Source organism: Orcinus orca, chromosome 1, assembly GCF_937001465.1.
Source record: "Orcinus orca chromosome 1, mOrcOrc1.1, whole genome shotgun sequence".
In the NCBI taxonomy this organism is placed as follows: Eukaryota; Metazoa; Chordata; class Mammalia; order Artiodactyla; family Delphinidae; genus Orcinus; species Orcinus orca.
In genome coordinates, this window is record NC_064559.1 from 106,745,858 (window position 1) to 106,764,352 (window position 18,495).

At 39.9% G+C, this 18,495-nt stretch overlaps 1 protein-coding gene across 48 annotated transcripts in view; it reads right to left on the reverse strand.

Moving 5' to 3' along the window:
* Positions 1 to 18,495, reverse strand: part of PDE4DIP (phosphodiesterase 4D interacting protein) — a 288,606-nt gene that overhangs the window by 144,485 nt on the left and 125,626 nt on the right. For 19 of the 48 annotated variants that reach the window (XM_033436759.2, XM_049702195.1, XM_049702221.1 and 16 more), the window contains 4 exons: positions 2,295 to 2,426; positions 1,453 to 1,572; positions 1,120 to 1,212; positions 772 to 984 (listed from right to left, as the gene is read on the reverse strand). In XM_033436759.2, the coding sequence (XP_033292650.2) occupies positions 772 to 984; positions 1,120 to 1,212; positions 1,453 to 1,572; positions 2,295 to 2,426 (558 nt within the window). Of the gene's footprint in view, positions 1 to 771; positions 985 to 1,119; positions 1,213 to 1,452; positions 1,573 to 2,294; positions 2,427 to 8,985; positions 10,754 to 18,495 lie in introns of those variants that run through there. The other 29 variants (XR_007473525.1, XM_049702139.1, XM_033436724.2 and 26 more) reach the window with 4 other exon arrangements.

Below are 18,495 nucleotides of genomic sequence, written 5' to 3' on the forward strand. Positions count from 1 at the left end.
ACATTCTTAAAATTACTAGAGAGATACTACCACACATGAGTCAAATATGATGTGGGAAATCATGGGAACCGTGGATGGGCGTAGGATATAAATTTGATATTACAGTTCAATACTTATTTTTGGCTTAAAAATGATACATCTGTATAAGTACTAAGTGGGACTCTGTTCCACCATAAACCTGGATCCTTTACTTTATAGTAAGCTCAAGGATACAACATTCCTACCAATCCTTTTAAATCTTAAAAAAAAAAAAAGATGGCATTTGCTCTAAGCGAACAAGAAACCATTTAAGAATTATGTGTTTTATTTTAAAAAACATACATGACTAATTGTGCACGCCATTCCTCTGACTTGGTTGTTCTTCCCACTTTTCTGTCTCGCTGACTCTTACCCACCCTTCAAGAATAATCTCAGATATCTCCTCCTTTGTGAAGCTTTCCTGATTCCCTTCCCCGGTCCCGTGTATATATTCCTACAGGACCCCTATATGCCTCTTCTACAGTATTTACCACATTGAAATACTGTTTACGTGACTGTCTTTCATACGATGTTACAAGTAACTTAAGAGGAATAGAGCCTGTGATATTCACCCTTGTATTTCCAGAACACAGCCCCAATACCTGGCACATGGTATAAGGGCAACAAATGTTGAGCTGAATTACTTAGATTAAGTAAGTGACTCAAGGGTTCAACACAAGCTATCCTTATAAAAAGTTACTATCAGGGCAAAGTCTGCATTTACACAGTGCCACAAAATGATTAATGATTTACTTGGTTATGTTTCCAAGAAGCCTCTTTCTGCTGTTCTCTCTCCTGTGCTGCAGCCTCTACAAATTGCACACATCGTCTGGCATCAGCCAGCTGCCGTTCTTTTTGTCGTACCACCCTCTGGAGCTTCTGTATTTCAAGCTGGCTGCAGAATAAAGCGCTCTGAAGGTCAAGCAGAGCCACCTGTTGCTGAGCTGGGGAAGTACCCTCTGAGTTCTGAAAAGAGAGTGAGAATCATCATCACAAGGAGGGCAAGCACTGAGCAGCCGACAAGAACAACAAGATCAACACTGTGGCTGCGAGTGGCACATGCTCAAGTGATGCCTCCTGTCCCAGGTGACCCTCACATACATGAAGTTGTCCAAGCTGACTTTGGTGCAGCATTTCTCGAAGCTTTACCATTGTGTCGTTTTGACCTTCGATCACCTGGTACAACTCCTCGGTCTGAAAACAAAGACAGGGAGTACCAAAAATGTTAGCAAGCTAAATATAAATTCCGTTATCTCGCCTGTACAGATTTTAGAAGCAGGACTATTCCAAAATTCCAATTTAGATGACACTACAGTTTCTCTAGGCTAAGGTCTGTTAGTCTGACAATATCCAATTCAACAAATTATAGAATACTTGTCTACTTTGATGGGAAAAATTGTTTCCTCATGGGTCTTTGACTGCCAAACATTTTACCTCATTTTCCCTGCTTTTCAGAGTTTCCTTGAGGTTTTGAATTGTACCATCTTGCTTCTGAGACGACTCCTGGGCGGACTTTAGTTCACAGCTCATTTCATTCAGTTTTTCTTGAAGAATCTGAATTCAGCAAAGAAAAACAGTTTGGTAGGTCAATGATTTCTTTTAACCTCAAATGCAACCATGAAGTCCTTCCTCAAATCTAGGTTTAAAGGATTTCTTAGGGAATATTACCTTATTAATTTTTCCCCACATAGCATAACCATTAAAGTCCTAAGTCAATCAGCAAGAGAAAGTAGCAGGACATGTGAAATACTTCTTTTAATACTCAATTGCTTCAATTCTCATGCACTGTGCTTTCTCTATGACGGCAGCCATACTGGGGGTACTGGTCCACATGAGTCACTGTGGACCTTTTACACGAAGACCAAGGAGCTTCTGCTATCTACTACAGGACAGGACACAAGGGTACACAAAGCCAGAAGCACAGCATCCCAAATTGTGGGAATTTTCTTCTAAGCAGATGTTAAAACCCATGGGCTCTACAGGGGTAAGAAGTTAAACCAAAATCAAAAGCATGAACCTCTTGTCTCAGTGCCTTATACAGTTGAAAACTGCACTCATGTTTTATTATCAGACCTAAAAGGCACCAGAAATTCTGATCTGTGCAGAACAGGCTAAAATCTTGATGAGAGATACAGGAAAGAACTACACTTTTAAGAACATATTCCACAGAGCACCAGGCATACACAGTACCCATCTCCCAGGTCCTACTCGGAGAGGTTAACGTAGACCCAGCTAGAGCCAGTCATGTTCTCAAAAAACCCTGTGATCTCCAATACCTTGTTGGTGGCCTCTGTTTGCTGGATTTTTTCCTGGAGTTCTGTCAAATGGGAATCAGATACAGCCTGCTGAGTTGTACCGGTCTCACCTGAATTCAGCTTTGGTTGTCTGAGTAACTCTTCGGTCGTGGGCTAGGAAGCAGTGAGACGATTAAGTTAAGCGTAGCCAACAATAAAGTTTATCTTCAAATGTCTTTGGCATCTTTTGCCAGAGACTTAGAAAACCAGCCTTGCTGAATGGCTTATCAGTAATTCCTGAAGTCAGTCCTGTTCCACATTCTGAGTACTGATTCACTTCCTCTCTAGCTCCCCTCCCCACCTTTCTCTTTCTCTATTCAGTTAAAGCAAGTAAATTCAGAGATTAAAAAGAAGAGAGGATTTTTTTAAATGCTTATGATGACCAAATATTTGCTTTATCCTATTTTCAATCAGGGAATTCAAAAGGTCAAACTCACACCATCCCTAAGGGAGAAAAAGTTATAGTTCAACTATCTTTCTTACAACATGCCTATTCACATTATTGAAAAATGGGTAGATTTCAAATATGGACCATATATTAGATAATAGTATTTAATCAATACTAAATTTCCTAACTTTGGTAATTGTACTGTAGTTATGTAAGAGATGTCCTTGTCTTTAGGAAATACATGCTTATTGAGCGTAAAGATGCATAATATCTGCAACTAATTCTCAAATAACTCAGGAATAAAAAAAAATGTGTCTATAAACAGTGAGAGTGATAAAGCAAACGTAGCAACATATAGCAACTGGTGAATCTGTGAGTTCTTTGTGCTTCTCTTATGACTTCTCTAACTTTGAAATTATTTCAAAATAAAAAGTAACAAAAATTAAAATAAATTTTAAAATCCATAGGGTCTGGGAAGGAGGTATGCTTTATAGGAATATCGATTCACCCAAAAGATTCAGGTGAAAAAAAATCTATTTATATTTGGGATGATCAGACTAAGATAAACTTACTGAACTGTACCTAATATTCATTATGAGCTAAGATACAAAAATAAAACTTTAGCAATTCACTATGGCATTAAATTCCATCTCTTCTCTCCCTGCCTATCCCCCCTCCCTTTCTCCTGCACTCCCATTAGGGAAAATACAAATCCATTAGGAAGAGAAAAAAGGCAGCTATATTCATTTTTTCTTTACCTCACATGTTTAAGCTCTGATTACCACCTTCTAGGCAGTGGGGTTTCAGCTTACCTTAAACCCCTTCCTGACAGCAACTGACTGGAAGTATAAAGATTTCAGAAGAAAAATCTTTTCTATTCTTCCAGGGCTGTTCATCATTTTTTAAAACATCTATGAAGTACCCCCTAATATGCAAAGCACTGTGGGATTTGGAGTGGGGAGCTAAATGATAAAAGAACAAGGAAATACACTAAATATAAGCTAGTGACAAGCCCTATGCTATAAAATAGGAAAGCATGACAAAGTTGTTAAGTTCCTTTAAAGTGGTTGATGAGTGGAAGGTCTCTATCAGGCAGCGTTTAAATTAAGATCTACATGACAAAGAACCAGCTCTGCAAAATAAGAATAATCTTATTGAGAAGAATAATCCAGGCAGAGGATCAACTAACGGAAAAGACCTCGGGTAGATATGCCCCTGGGAAAGAGAAAAGCCTACGTGGTTAGAGGAGCACTTTCCAAGAGAAATATAATATGAGCCACACATGTAATTTAAAATTTTCTAGTATCTTCACTGACTAAAGTAAAAATAAATAGGTAAGCTTAATTTTAATAAAACATTTTCTTTGACCCAATATATTATACCTAAAATATTATCATAAGCATGTATTCAATATAGAAATTATCAAGATACTTTACATTCTTTCCATAATAAGTCTTTAAAATTAAGGTTATACTTCACACTCACAGCATATCTCATTTCGGACTAGCCACATTTCAAGTGCTCAGTAGTCACACAGGGCTAGTGGCTGCCTTTCTGGAAAGCACAGGGCTAGAGCATACTGGGCAAAGTGGATGGTAATACACGATGAGGTGGAAAGGCAGGGAGGGGCCAGATCTGGTGTACAGAACCTACATCGGAGGTAATGAAGCTGGATTTCATTCTCATTGAAATGAGAATGGACTGCAGGGTTTTTAACGGAAAAGTAATCAATCATATTTAAATTTTAAATAGCTGCTCTGTGATGCATAGATTGTTGGGAGCACCAATAGGAATGGGAAGACCAGCTAGGAGGCTGCTGCAGGGGAGAGATAATAGTGGCTTGGATTATAGTGGTAGTAATGGAGGGAGCGAGAAATGGATAGATTTGGATATGTTTTGAAGGTAGAGTCAACAGGACTGGATGGTGAGACAGGGAGAAAGAGAAAAGTAGCAAGGATAATGACTCCTAGAAAAAATTGAGATATTTGTTGTTGTGGGTATAACAGGGAGCCTTGCACTAAGCGATGTGAATTATGTCACACCATGGGAGAGGTAACTATTTTAATAGATATTTACAACAATTCTGACTGATAAATAATTTTATCATTTATTTAACGATAAAACATTCTCTACCAAACTTGCCTTCTTACTTCCTCGGTGTAAAACAAATTTCCAACAACATCTATTACAAGATATTTTTCAAATTTAAACTATAACAAGCAGAATTAAATAGCTTCAAGTTTTAAATGGTCATATTTAATCACTTTAAACCAAAGAATCTTAGAGATGTGAAGGACACTTTATAAATTAGCCATCTGGTCCAATCCTATCTTACATTTGAGGAAATGGAGACTTAGATAAGTAATTTGTCCAAAGTTACACTGGAAATCAGGAAAAGGATCCAATTAAACCAAATGCAGTTAAGTTGGTAACTTCCTCTTCATCTTTATAAACCCATTGCCTACCATAATGCCCGGAATATTGTACAGACCAAAAGTTTTTGTTTAATAAAGTAAACAGAACAATAAAAACAATAAAAACAATAAAAACAAAAGCAAATTAACAAAATAAACAATAAAAACAAAAGCAAATTAACAAAAATAGGCCTAATTCCCAGACCATTGCTCTAATCTCTCAGTGGTTCTCTTAGAAAAAGACCAGATAAATAGATAAAAAGGTAGATGTTTAATTTACACATTTCAACATCAACTTTAAATCCAAAGGATGCCACAGAAAAGTACATAATGAGTCTGGATCTCATCTGAACCCATCTTGGCACGAATCATCACAGGAAACCCCTAATTTGGTAAATGTAATGTATTGACCTAAAGGCTAGAAGATGTTTGTTTCTTCTTTATTCATAATATTTTATTATTTTAAATCTCAGGAAAAAAAATGTCCTTTCAGATAAGTCTGCCAAAAGAGTACCTAGCAAAGTCCCACTGAGTAAACAGCTCATAATGAATCTTGTGAAATATCAAGTACATAAACCAACCACTCCTATGAAGATTTTGTAGAGCCTGAAATCAGTAATACTTGATTTGGTTGAATCAGTGTTAATCTCCATGCTATCAGTTACTAAAATCATGTTGTAATCATAATATAATTTTAACTTTGACTTTTGACTCAGGACAAATGCTTTTCAGCATCAGAAAAGAGAATTGCTTCCAGGCCTAAGGTTGCATAAAATAAGACCTTTAGGCTAAAAGGCAGTTATTTAGATCTTCTGGATTAACAGCAGTTTTCTTGACACTTTCATAGTCATAATAGAAAGTCACAGGGCTCAAACTACTATAATTTTCTATCCTATTGTTAGCAATAGGGGATATACAAGAACTATCAACTAGCATAAAATTAAAGGCCTAATCTTTCACCAGCATCTAATGCTTACCCCTTCCAAAGGGCGTGATCTGGGTTACATAGCTAAGCTATAGAGAGGGATAAATTTATCATAGCCACACAAGAGCAGACTCTGGCATTGCAAGGCTTGAAGCAAAGGTCTCTTACTCTCTGAATTTAGATAGAAAAGAAAACTGCACGTGAACCAGAGCTGAATTAATGTTTACCAAGGGACCACACCCCTTCTATGACAGCTTTTCTATTGTAGTTCAGGGCCAGACAATAAAGAAGGAAATTATCAGCTAGAATAAAGCTTCAAACCTTTCTTTAGATATTTGACAACCTTGGGTCTTCAGACATAAATTCTGTAGGAGGCAAATAAATCAGTTTGCATAATGTCAGAAAATTAGTAAGCAGGAGAACTACACTGTTGCAGTTTTTCTTTAATATAAGAAAGAAAGAAGGAAAGAGAGAAAGAAAAAGAAGAAAAGCAACCAGGAGGCATTCTGATGGTGATATTTAACAGTAACCAGATTAAACAAAGGAATCAAAATGACCTTACAGAACAATCTCGCTCTTAGGATAAAAGCTTTTCTTCATATTTGTAGCAGAATTTAGCTAAAGGAAATTGTTTTTTCTTTCAAGTTTTTTCTTTCTACAAACTAAAAAGAGAACTATCAAAAACAATTTACACTTATTTCTATTCTATCCACATTTGTTCAGAAACAGACAAAAATCAGTCTGCCTTTGTCCCACTTAGATCTGCTTTTGCCATAAAGCACAACAGGCCTTAAGGTGCTTAAAAGTCAAGACTTAAACAGTAGATCCAGAATCCAAAACATACATTTTATCTACAAACACTTTGAGCCCAATTAATCTATTTCCTTCCACATTCTTAATTATTGGAGAAAACAGCACAACAATCAAATGCCATGATTCTTCAAGCTGAATGTTTTCTTCCTCCTCTCAATGTTTTATTATTCTACAAACAGTAAAGGCGGTAAGCCAGGTTACAGCAGAAAGGTCAAACACTGCTGTGTTAAAGGTCTGTATTTTTCTGATTCTAAATTTAGTGAAGAAAAGGGACTTGACCTAAAGGTACAGTTACCATATTTTAAATATGCTCATTAGGATGCCAGATTTCTTCACAGAATTCCTAAAGAATCCTCCTGCAATCCTTAGGGTATAGAAAGAAGGTCCTGCACTTAAAACAAGTATTTATTTAATTCAATGTACATAAGACAATGTGGTTTAATATACAGAATAAAAAGGTCTTGGCTGAGAATGGTTAGCAATCTTTGGCTCTGCCTGGGCTAAGTTATTTAAACCATGAGCTTTCCATACCTCTAAATTGAGAGACTGCGTGAGATGATCTTTAAGCTCCTTCCCAGCTCCAAAATTTTTTGAGCCCAGGCACCAAGAGAGTATTTTTAATTTAATATGGAGAAAAAACTCCTCTTGTTTTACCTGCAATTTTCTAAGTCTTCACCTTTCTACAATATTGGCCATATTTGAAAGGGGGGAAAAAAGGTTATTTCCCATCCAGCCTGTCCAAACTATTTTTAGATCCTAATATGAAAACACTATGTTTAATTTGTGACATCTATGTCTGCTCACAGAAATACTGTATTGTAAAGCCCAAATTTAGCTGTGAAGCTCAATGAAAGAAAAGGAAGCAAAAGAAAAGTACACAAGCGTTAGGCATACTAAACATTTTATACAAACGAAAACACGTTTTAAACTTTTGGATAGTCATATTTTTATGTAACACTTTAATATATGCTACTTCTGACAATTTTGTGCAAATTCAAAAATATTTCTCCCATTTCCTCTTTCTAATTGAGATGCAACTATTATACATAATAGAACTATTTTTTAAAAATTTCAAGTGACAATCAACAATTTCATTTAGAAACTCTAAGTTTCCCGGATGATGCTGACTGGTAGCAAGCTTTCCAAAAATGCCTTCTAGATTGTCCACCTTTGTAATGGTATCACTAGAGAATCTGTACCAAGTAGAACATGCCAGATGTTTCACAAAATTAATTGAACCTAGCCTTTACTGTTGCTGTAGAAACAAAATAGCATCTGTCAGGTCCCTGTACTAGTAGCTGAATTTAAAAGGTTGGTATGAAATCAACTGGGCAGACATGAACAGCTCAGATTAAGATCAACTGTCATCTTCCAGTCATTAAGAAATTCATGAGTACAATGGATAAAACTCTCCTATCATCCGATAATGGATGAATCCCTACTTAATATCAAACTTCTTCAAACAGAGCTCAGTATACAAACTGGCTGTAAAGAGTTTTTGCCTTAACATTTTAAATGACGATACTTGACTGCCCAAGTCTGTTTTATGAGCGAGTCATCGTTAGTCCTCAAATGACCTCTTAATTTATTTTAAATATTGCCCAGATGTTACAATACTTTGGTGGATTAATAGGTTTTTCCCCAAACCTTTACCCTAAGCTCTAATCAGTTTGAGGCACACGTGCGATGAAAGGCTTAATGCTCTAGGGAGGGCTAAGTAGCAGAACTAACTCCCTTACAGAATAGGAAAAACATTCATAAATCTAAAAATGAAAATAAAAAAAGAAGGGGGTAGGGGATAGAACAAGGAAGTAAGAGGAAAGAGTTCTAGTGCCAGAAATAAGATTAAATGCTTTTTATAGGGTAAAGGTGAATTAGAAATCTTTCTCTTTTTGTCTTAAAAGGTGTGCAATTTTGATAATTAATGGGACAGCCAACAGATAATCTTATAAAGAGGATTGTGAAAAACAAATTATTTGAATGAATCACATTTACTAAAGGGGACACAAATGGGCTCAATGATTAATTTCCTCAAGTCTAGAATATTATTAACCTTCACCTAGACAGAAATCATGTGAAGCCTGAGGCCAGCTAACTTCAATCAGAAAGGCACTATGCAGCCATTTTGTATACCTGGACCCGAAGTGGCAAATAATCTTCACAGAGATCATCCCACAGCTCCTGGAGGTCTGAAATCTCCAAGGGATAACTCACGGATGTCTTGTAAAGGGGTTTCAAAGACCTGTTAAGGAAACCAGAACTAACTCCATCTGTCATGATATGGCCAGGCCTGGTTCCAGGTGGGCTGGATTTCACTGGAATAGGAAGCTTGCTCCCTCGGGGGCTCTGGATGGGCTTATAATCAAGACCTTTAATCATGCTAAGAGCTAGCTCCAGCTTGTGGTTACACATATGCTGTGGGGCCTGTTCATCTGAACAACAGTCACATTTTACAAGTTCCTTTGCACTTCTCTCAGGTTCCTCTTCCTTTTGCTGTGGAGGACTAGCCTGGACACTTGCATCCAAAGATTCCACAGAGGATCCCGGTGTCCCTTCTTCCATGCTTTCTCCATCTGGGGGTACCTTCACACTTGGTAAATCCGGTGGCCCAACCTCAGACAATGCTGGTTCTTCAGTGCAAATGCTGGTGGACCACCTGGTAGAAGGGCCATACGAGATACTTTTTGCCACTTTTCGAGGCACCTTACAAATGGCTTCATAGTCTGAATCAGCAACCCGCAAAGCTGCACAACCACGGCATCTCCTGGGTCGGTTTCCGGGGCCTTCCGAAGCATGACAGCTGTGTAGCTCCTGAGTCTGATCCTCATTTTCTACCCAGCACTCAAACCCTGAATAGGCAAAGTCCTCTTGGAGCAGTGCAGAGTATCTTACATCGGGTAAGCCGGAAATGTCAACCGTTCCATTCCCTGCCTTGGTCTCCGCGCCAGTGTCATCGTTATTCTTCCGATACATGCTAGCAATGCAGAACTTGAGGCGGTCCTTCTCCAGCAGCAGCTTCTGCAAGCGCTCGATAGAAAGGGCTTCGATCCGGGCAATGACGGTGTCGAATCTATAGATCCGATCAAGCATGAAAGCACACTTGCTGCAAGCAAACTCAGCTTTGCCATCCCGGGAGACATCCTTGCCCAGGACGTGCGACAGCAGAACCTGGAGGTTGAGCTTGGATGCCGTGTGGAAGATCCAGCGCCGCTGGTTTCCGCACAGCTCCCGGGCACAGATCCTGCAAATCTCCTTCATCTTCCCTCCTGCGGTTGCCGAGCTTCCCTGATGCGGCTGCTGCTCGTTGATCACTCACTAGCGCTTGGTTGCGTTCCGTCTCCCGCCCCGGTGGCCTCCGATCGGCATGGCACAGCCCGATGGGGTCCCCACTCTGCAGAGGCGCTTCGCTGCCACCCGCGCGCGGGCTCTGGGTACCAGAGTGGTCAGCCCCGCCCCTCGGGGAGGGGGCGGGCGAGGAAACACTTCGGGGGCGGGATGCTGAGTGACATCAGCGCAGGCCGCGCTGAGAACCTGCCATGTCTCCTCCAGCTGTCTCTCCCACCAGCCGTGGTGTCCTCAATGTCCTCCCTTTCAGCTGGCTGGGTTCGCGGTCCACAAGCGGCCGCCCGCGGCTGACGCAAAAACTCAGAGATTGAGGATCAGATTTCAAGATGGCGCCAGAGGCTCGGCGCCTGCGGCCTCCGGCAAACTCCTCTGGGAGCCGAGGTCCAGGAGGCCGGCTCCTCGTTCTGCGCATGCGGGGTGGCGAGCGCGTCCCCTCGCCCCCAAACGACTTAGTGCTGCTCGCGGTAGAGCACAGACCTGGCTAGCAGTGAGTACCGGAGTGGAGAGCAGGACGGATGCCGACCTCTGCTAGGCCACTTTTATCTGCTAAAATTTCACCCCCAAAGCGCACTAGTTCCCTCACGGATCCTCCCTTCCGCCCTTGCGGGATGTCCCAAGGCTCTGCTTGGGGAGGAGAAAGCCGAATCCCCTCCCCCTCTCTCCACGGGTAGTGCCACGTACTCTGGATGGAGCAGCCTGGCAGCGCCACTAGGTACCGCTGCGCGCCGCCTCCCTCCCTCCTGCAGCACCCCCCTTCCTCTCCCTACCCAGTCCGGTGCCTGGATTAAAAGGCCCCGGGTCTTCACAAGCGGCCGGGGAGAATGGGTTGATAAACCGGAGGTGGCAGGTAGGGCGGATTTTAGGAGGCTCAGTTCAACCTCCCCCTCGACTGTTGGGAGCACCTAGAAAAGAGGACAAGTGTTTCTCTCCTCGTGATGTTGCGGTTGAGTTTAGCAGTCCTGGATGATTTGCCCTTTTTTAGAAAAGAAATCGAGAGAGGGCACAAAGCAGTCACCTGAGAAGGAGTCCAACAAAAGCCACATGAATGCAGCTGGTTAACCAAGATTTTGATGATAACAGAGAAAATGAGCTTTTTCAAGAATATAGACACCTGAGAGTAGATTGCCATCACCGAATCCTCTTTCAGGTTCAGGTAGACTGTAGGCCTTATTTTGGGGGTGGGGAGGGGAGACAAACACGAGAACAAAAGGCCTTATTTATCTGAGCAAGAGTCCAGAGTATCAGAGAGTGCTGCTGTCTGCAGAAGTGGAGCTGGGAATTTCACTGACTTCAGTGAGTATCTTGTCTTATTCAGCATCATCTAGTAGTAAGTCACCCAGCCTTGGGTACAGAACTTAGATTGCACACAAAGAGTGGAGGGAAGCTGGAGCTCTCTCTAGGTGGAATCGAGGTGTCAACGTCCGTTTATAATAAACAGTTCTCTCCCTGGCTTGAGAGATATGCAAACTCCAGATGGGAGGAAAAACAGCCCCACACAATCATCTGGAGTTTTCCCAGAGCAGGACGTTTCCCAATTACAATAATGCCAGATTTCACTAACTTGACTTTGTGAGATAATAAGGCCAGCAACAGTCAAAGTATTTCTGACCCTCATCTCCAGGGCACAGCCCATACTCCTGAACCTGGAGACATTCAGATGCCTTCGATGAAAGCCCATAATTAACCCCCAACTTCTTATTGAGCATTAAATGAGATGATTTGGGGGAAGTGCTTTAACAGATTTTGGCTCATATCATGTCAATAATAATAGCTAATATTATTATTTTAATATAATGCAATATTTTAAAGTAATTTTAAAGCTTTACGGGGCTCTGCACACACAAAATTGTATCACTCTCTTATTTAATCATCAAAACAAAATCTTAGTAGCTCCATCGTGAGAGATTAGAACAGCCCTTCAAGCTTTGGCTTTAGTAGGCTACAGAACTTTGCATCTGTGATTTCACCTAAAGAGGCATGTTCTGGTCCCAAAACCAAGAATGTAAAATAGAGTTCCAAGTAAAACTCATTACAGGGCTTCCCTGGTGGCGCAGTGGTTGAGAGTCCGCCTGCCAATGCAGGGGACACGGGTTCATGCCCTGGTCCGGGAAGATCCCACATTTCGCGGAGCGACTGGGCCCGTGAGCCATGGCTGCTGAGCCTGCACGTCCGGAGCCTGTGCTCCGCAAGGGGAGAGGCCACAGCAGTGAGAGGCCCTCATACCGCAAAAAAAACCCCAAAAAACTCACTACAGGTGCATTTTTGCCTATCTCTAGGTATTATCTCTAGGTATATGAGCTTCAGAGTCAGAAGAAATTAAGTAACAATCATAACAATCTTTGGAATCCATAGTGATCTATAGAGAGGCAAGGAGTTTCTGGCCTGCCAGGACACTACCCTAAAGAACAGCAAGGACTCAAAAGTGCAAAAAGTGCAAATTAAGACATTAATCAAGGCCTCATCTTTGAATGTGGATGGGAGCCACGTTTTCCTATTGGGGAAAATGCTAATGAAACAAAGTAATTAATGAAACAAAGTGCTCCTGGGGAGCAAACTCTAAATAATACTTTGTATTATTCTGTATTCCTTAATAAGATTTTGCACCTGACCTGTAGTCTCTAAACTTTAATGGCAACATATGGGTAGTTGGTATACAAGAGCAAGTCAGTACAAATGGAGAAAAGGCAACTTACTATTGAAGAATACGTTTGTAAAGAATATGTAAGTAAAGATCAACATACTGAAAGAGCTATACATACATATCTAGGCTTCCAACAGAAATAGATCATTCAACAATCAAAGGAAATTTGAAGACAGCACTCTTCACTCCCAGAGAACATAAAGACCTTATCTCAAAACAGATAGTAAACTAGAGTACTAGAACCACTCCTAAATATGACCATTTGGTATAAAACTAAAAGATCACTTTTGTACAGATCAATTGAAAATAAAAATTAAAAAATGAAACAAGGAAAATTATGTGATAATAAATTCAGCACTTCATGGTTTATCAATATCATCTTGGTCAAGATTTTGTATTTAGTCAACACTGGTTATCTATGGGGAAGCAAGAAAATGGGGAGCTGAACAGCAACATTTACTTTTATTCTATATACCATGTATCATTTGAATTTGGGGCAATGAATGTATATTCATATATTATTTTTAAAATGTTTTAAAATTAGGAAATATTCTATAGTTAAAACTAAGAATTGTGCCAATTTAAGGCACTTATATCAGAGTGGTAAAACTTGAACCCTAAAAAATGAAAACTTTTATAATATGTTATATATATATGTGGACAACTTATATAAACAAAGGTTCAAGGTGATATACAAGTTATTAGTGATTATGTCTGGAGAGTAGAACTATGGATACTTATTTTCTTCTTTCCTCATTTGTATTCTAAAATTTTCTATAAGCATGTATTGATTTTGTTATAAGAAAAAAATGCATTACTAAGAAGAAGATAGGATAAACACATTTTGATATGTTCATATAATATAATATTAACCATCAATAAAAAAGAATGGGGGCCTTCCCTGGTGGCGCAGTGGTTGAGAGTCCGCCTGCCCATGCAGGGGACATGGGTTCGTGCCCCGGTCCGGGAAGATCCCACATGCCGCGGAGCGGCTGGGCCCGTGAGCCATGGCCGCTGAGCCTGCGCGTCCGGAGCCTGTGCTCCGCAACGGGAGAGGCCACAAAAGTGAGAGGCCCGCGTACCGCCAAAAAAAAAAAAAAAAAAAAAAAAAAAAAAAAAAGAACTCTGATACCCACAATATGAATGAATCTCAAAAGCATGTTAAGTGAAACAAGCCATTTAACTATATCCTGTGTGATTTCGTTTATTTTGTCTGACAACTTAAAGTCTAACCATTTCTATAATGATAGAAATTCAGAAAGTGTTTATGGGGGGTAGAGGATTAATTGCAAGGGAGCACAAAGGAATTTTCTGGGGTGATGAAAATGTTCTATATCTTGTTTGGGGTGATGATTATATGGATGTGTACAGTTTTAAAGCTCATTGAACTGACTGCTTATCTGTAGATTTTATATGTTAGTATAGTTCAATTAAAAAAGATAAGGAGTAAATTAGTATAAAAATATGTATTACCCATAAAGTTTTAATCTAAGGGATTTCTTTCGTGGAAAGTAACCCCTATAACTTTATCATAGGAACAGCTTTGAAAATTGGGAAAATATAGCTCAGAAGAAATTCTATAAAAGGCCCAACTGCGACTTCAAAACATCATAGTTTCTATCCATATGAGTGTTGGAAAATATTATTTTATATACATTTACGCACCATACATTTACGATTGAAGCAAAGCATGTTGTTAAGGTGGGACCTAGGGCTTTTGTGATGATTTAGAATAGGATGATTACTTCTAAAACTTATCAAAAGTTACATAATAAAGGAAAATCTTACTGAGAACAGGTTTCATATTATGATAAGCAATAATGAGTTAAACAAATGATTCATTTTATATATCAGCAGTTTGCCCTCAAAATGGATTGATAAATGCATTCACAAGCACATATTTGCTGTCTATCCTAAGTCAAATCACTTATATCTGGCCCTTAATTTCCTAAGCTACAAAATAAACATATTGAATTTAAACAGTGGTTTTCAACCTTTGGCATGCATCAGAATCACCTGGAGGGCTTGTTAAATGGTAGATTTAACAAGTTTCTAATTCAGTTGGTCTGAGAAGGGGCCCAAGAATTTGCATTCCTAAGAAATTCCCAGAGCATGCAGATGCTGCTGAGAACCACACTTTGAAAACTACTGAATTAGAACTCTCTTAAAGTGTATTCAGACAAATGTCAGCCAAACGATCAGAAGGTCTGCAGATAAATGGAAAAACCCATTAATGAAGAACTACGTACAAAAATGTTGAATTTAGAGAACTATATGCCCATTTGGAACAAGATTCCTAAGTATTATTATAGTAGGGATCTTTTGCACTATCTCTATTTTGATCTCTAGATTTGAGGGCCCAGGAAGATTCTCTTCGAACCGTAGCTACTTTTGTACTCCCTGTGTTGTAGTGTTTCTAAGACCTAATTCTGGGCTGGGAGGGAGTTTCCAAGAGGTGAAAAATCCCTATGTCCCAAACCAGTTGTATTAGCTTTCATTATCCTAGTTATGATGTTGGAAATAGCTGTTCTAATTACTAAAAACTATGCCACAGGGGGTGGGGGGAGTGATTCTGGCAGAGAAGCAAAAGCAGATGAGGAAATGCAAGAATATCAAAGTAAAGCCAGTTAGGCTTTATGGTAACACCACAAGCATGTTCATGATTTCCCTCTGTTGGTTGGAAATCTTTAAGAAGCCAGAAACAATCATGCTTTGCATTAATTAATAGCACAGCATTTCAAAACACTTGTTTTAAAACTGGGAGATTTCCAGTTCAACTACAGATTGCTATAATATGGTTATCAGCAGAATTGATTTTAAAATAGTAAACACTGCAGTCTTTCAAGTTATTAAATATCCACAGCTGTTTAAGTGAACTTCAGAATATTTGTTAATCAACTGATGAGCAAGAATTTATGCAAACTCAGTTTTTGTTTTGTTTTTTTTCTCTGTCTTCAGAGAGCTTTCAGTTTAGTTGAAGGGGAGAGAATGTGCATGCTACAATCAGAATAACTGATTGGTAAACTAAATGGTACCGACAACTTCAATGTAAGTGCAGAAAAATTAAGTATGAGCTGATACAGGTGAAGGGGGCAAGAGTGGGACTTGAGATGGATCTTAGAATGGAGGAAACCAAGGAAAGGACTCCAGAAAAAGAAAACAGCATCCTCAAAAGTCTTGGAAGTTGGGTTAAATATGATGCTAGCCCGTCAGTAAAGGGAAAGATTTTGTGGGATATCTGAGTGGCCAGGTGCATCCTACTCTATACATCTATACATACACTCTGTACATCTCAATAATTACTCATTCAAAGAAAATATATGAAGGGCCAACTGAAAGCCAGACACTATGCTATGGAGGGAACTGGCAACTAGAATTTGGTTAGTGTTTGAGAAAGGCAAAAGAATTTGGACTTTCTGTTATGAAGTTAAGCTAAGAATGGCATGATGAAAAGTTTGTTTTAGGAAAATTAGTCAGACAACAGGATGGCTTGGAGTTTCAGGGACAGGTTTTGGGATGGTTACAGGAAGACCTGTTAAAAATCCATTGCCTAGGGCTTCCCTGGTGGCGCAGTGGTTGAGAGTCCGCCTGCCGATGCAGGGGACACGGGTTCGTGCCCCGGTCTGGGAAGATCCCACATGCCACGGAGCGGCTGGGCCTGTGAGCCATGGCTGCGCATCCGGAGCCTGTGCTCCGCAACGGGAGAGGCCACAACAGTGAGAGGCCCGCGTACCGCAAAAAAAAAAAAAAAAAAAAAAAAATCCATTGCCTAGAGACCATGCTTCCCAACAAGCCACCACAATGAGAAGCCTGCACACCTCAACGAAGAATAACCCCTGCTCACTGCAACTAGAGAAAGCCCACGCGCAGCAACAAAGACCCATCGCAGCCAAAAATAAAGTTTAAAAAAAATCCATTGCCATTATTCACATGTGAGATAATAAAGGTCTGGTATAAAAATGGAAAGGAACTGGTAAATATGAGAGTCATTTTGAAGGAATGAGCAGCAGGACTTGATGACATATATGCAGAGAGGATGAAGGAAAAAAAGGTTAAAAATAGAGATAAAGTTTTTGGCCTGGAAGACTGGTAGAAAAAAATCGCCTAAACAAACAGAAATGTGGGAGTTGAGTCCATTTGCAAAAAGATAATACAAAATTTGACTTGGGACATGCTGTATTTAGGGGACTGAGGAAAAAACTAAGTGAAAAAAACTAAGTTGAACGCTTCCACAATCAAAACACAGGTGAGAGGGGGACAGAGTTTCAGGAATGAGAGGGGTAGTTAACATTGTCAACATCTAGAGAAAGATCAGGAGAGATGAGGTCAGGCATGCCATTTTCTACAATAGGGTAAACTTGTAAACTAAGGAGTTGTTACCTTTAACTCCTCAGAATCCTTCCCTGTCAAGCCAAATGCTAAATTCTTTTTGACTCTATTTCCAAACATCTCTAGTGTGTTCAGAAATGTTGTTTTGCATTTTCCCTACACTGTCCTTTTCAGGTTCTTAAAACCTGAAACCTGAATCATGTCACACAGCTTTAGAAGCTTACCCCTCTAATCATCCTGTATACTATTTCTAGAACATTCATAGTAAAGATCCATAATTGTCCACTACCTATAGCACGAGGTCCAAAACTCTTAGTTTGGCATTTCAATATCTGTACAAAAAGATCCTAATCTACTTCTCTATCAGCTCATCTCACATTTCTTCTCTAACCAAATGGTGACAGGGTAAATTTTTGGATATAGATATGTTACTTGTATACCCCTACCTACCTCTTTCCTAGTCTGATGGTAAGGCCCTTAGCATTCCTTTGACTTGGGAGTTTTTGCAGAGCAAAGAGCAGAGATTACCTGAAGTCAAATGCCTTTCCTGACTTGGATAAAATTCTAAACGCACTTTGAAGATTAAGCCAGGTATCCCAGTGGGGAAGAGAAGAGAGTAGTGTCTTTGAGGTCAACAGAAGAGGAGACAATGAGATTTCACCCCAGATGGGAAGAGACTGGGGAGGGGGGGAAAGAGTAACAAGGACCCACCTCCATTATCAGTGCCCTGCAGAAGAAGCAGGACCTGTGGGGGAGAAGGCACTGGGTGACTTGGAGAGGCTAGACTCGAGGTCAAGGGGCTCCATAAAGAGTCCAATGTAGCAAGCAGTTAGGATTAGTAGAACTGTATGTGCTGGGGCGGGGTGCTTCAGTGGTGGACCAATGATCAGAGTAGTCTCCTTGATGCTTTGACACCTGATAAAGCCCAGGGACCTTCACCTTCACATAACTGAGAGAGTGGGGAGGAGGAATAGCCGAATGAATGGAATTTAATTTCCCACCAGCCTGATTAGGATAGGGACTCAGGGTAACATTAAATTGATTTAAAGAAAGTAACTGTGATATTTCCTGCAAAACTAAATTTGTGAATTCAGAGTAAGTCATACCCACTATGAACTTTTTGTAGGTGTTCAATGAGGGTCAGTCCTAGGCCTTTTTCACCTCTATTCTCTTTCAATATCACCTCATCCTTTTCCACCTTTATATGAGTAACTTCCAATATGTATTTGTGATATTGTGATTTATAATATATATTTGGTTTGTCCCCCTTTCTGGCATAGAATCCTAAAACCCTTGGAATTTCTTCCTTTTTTTTTTTTTTTTTTACG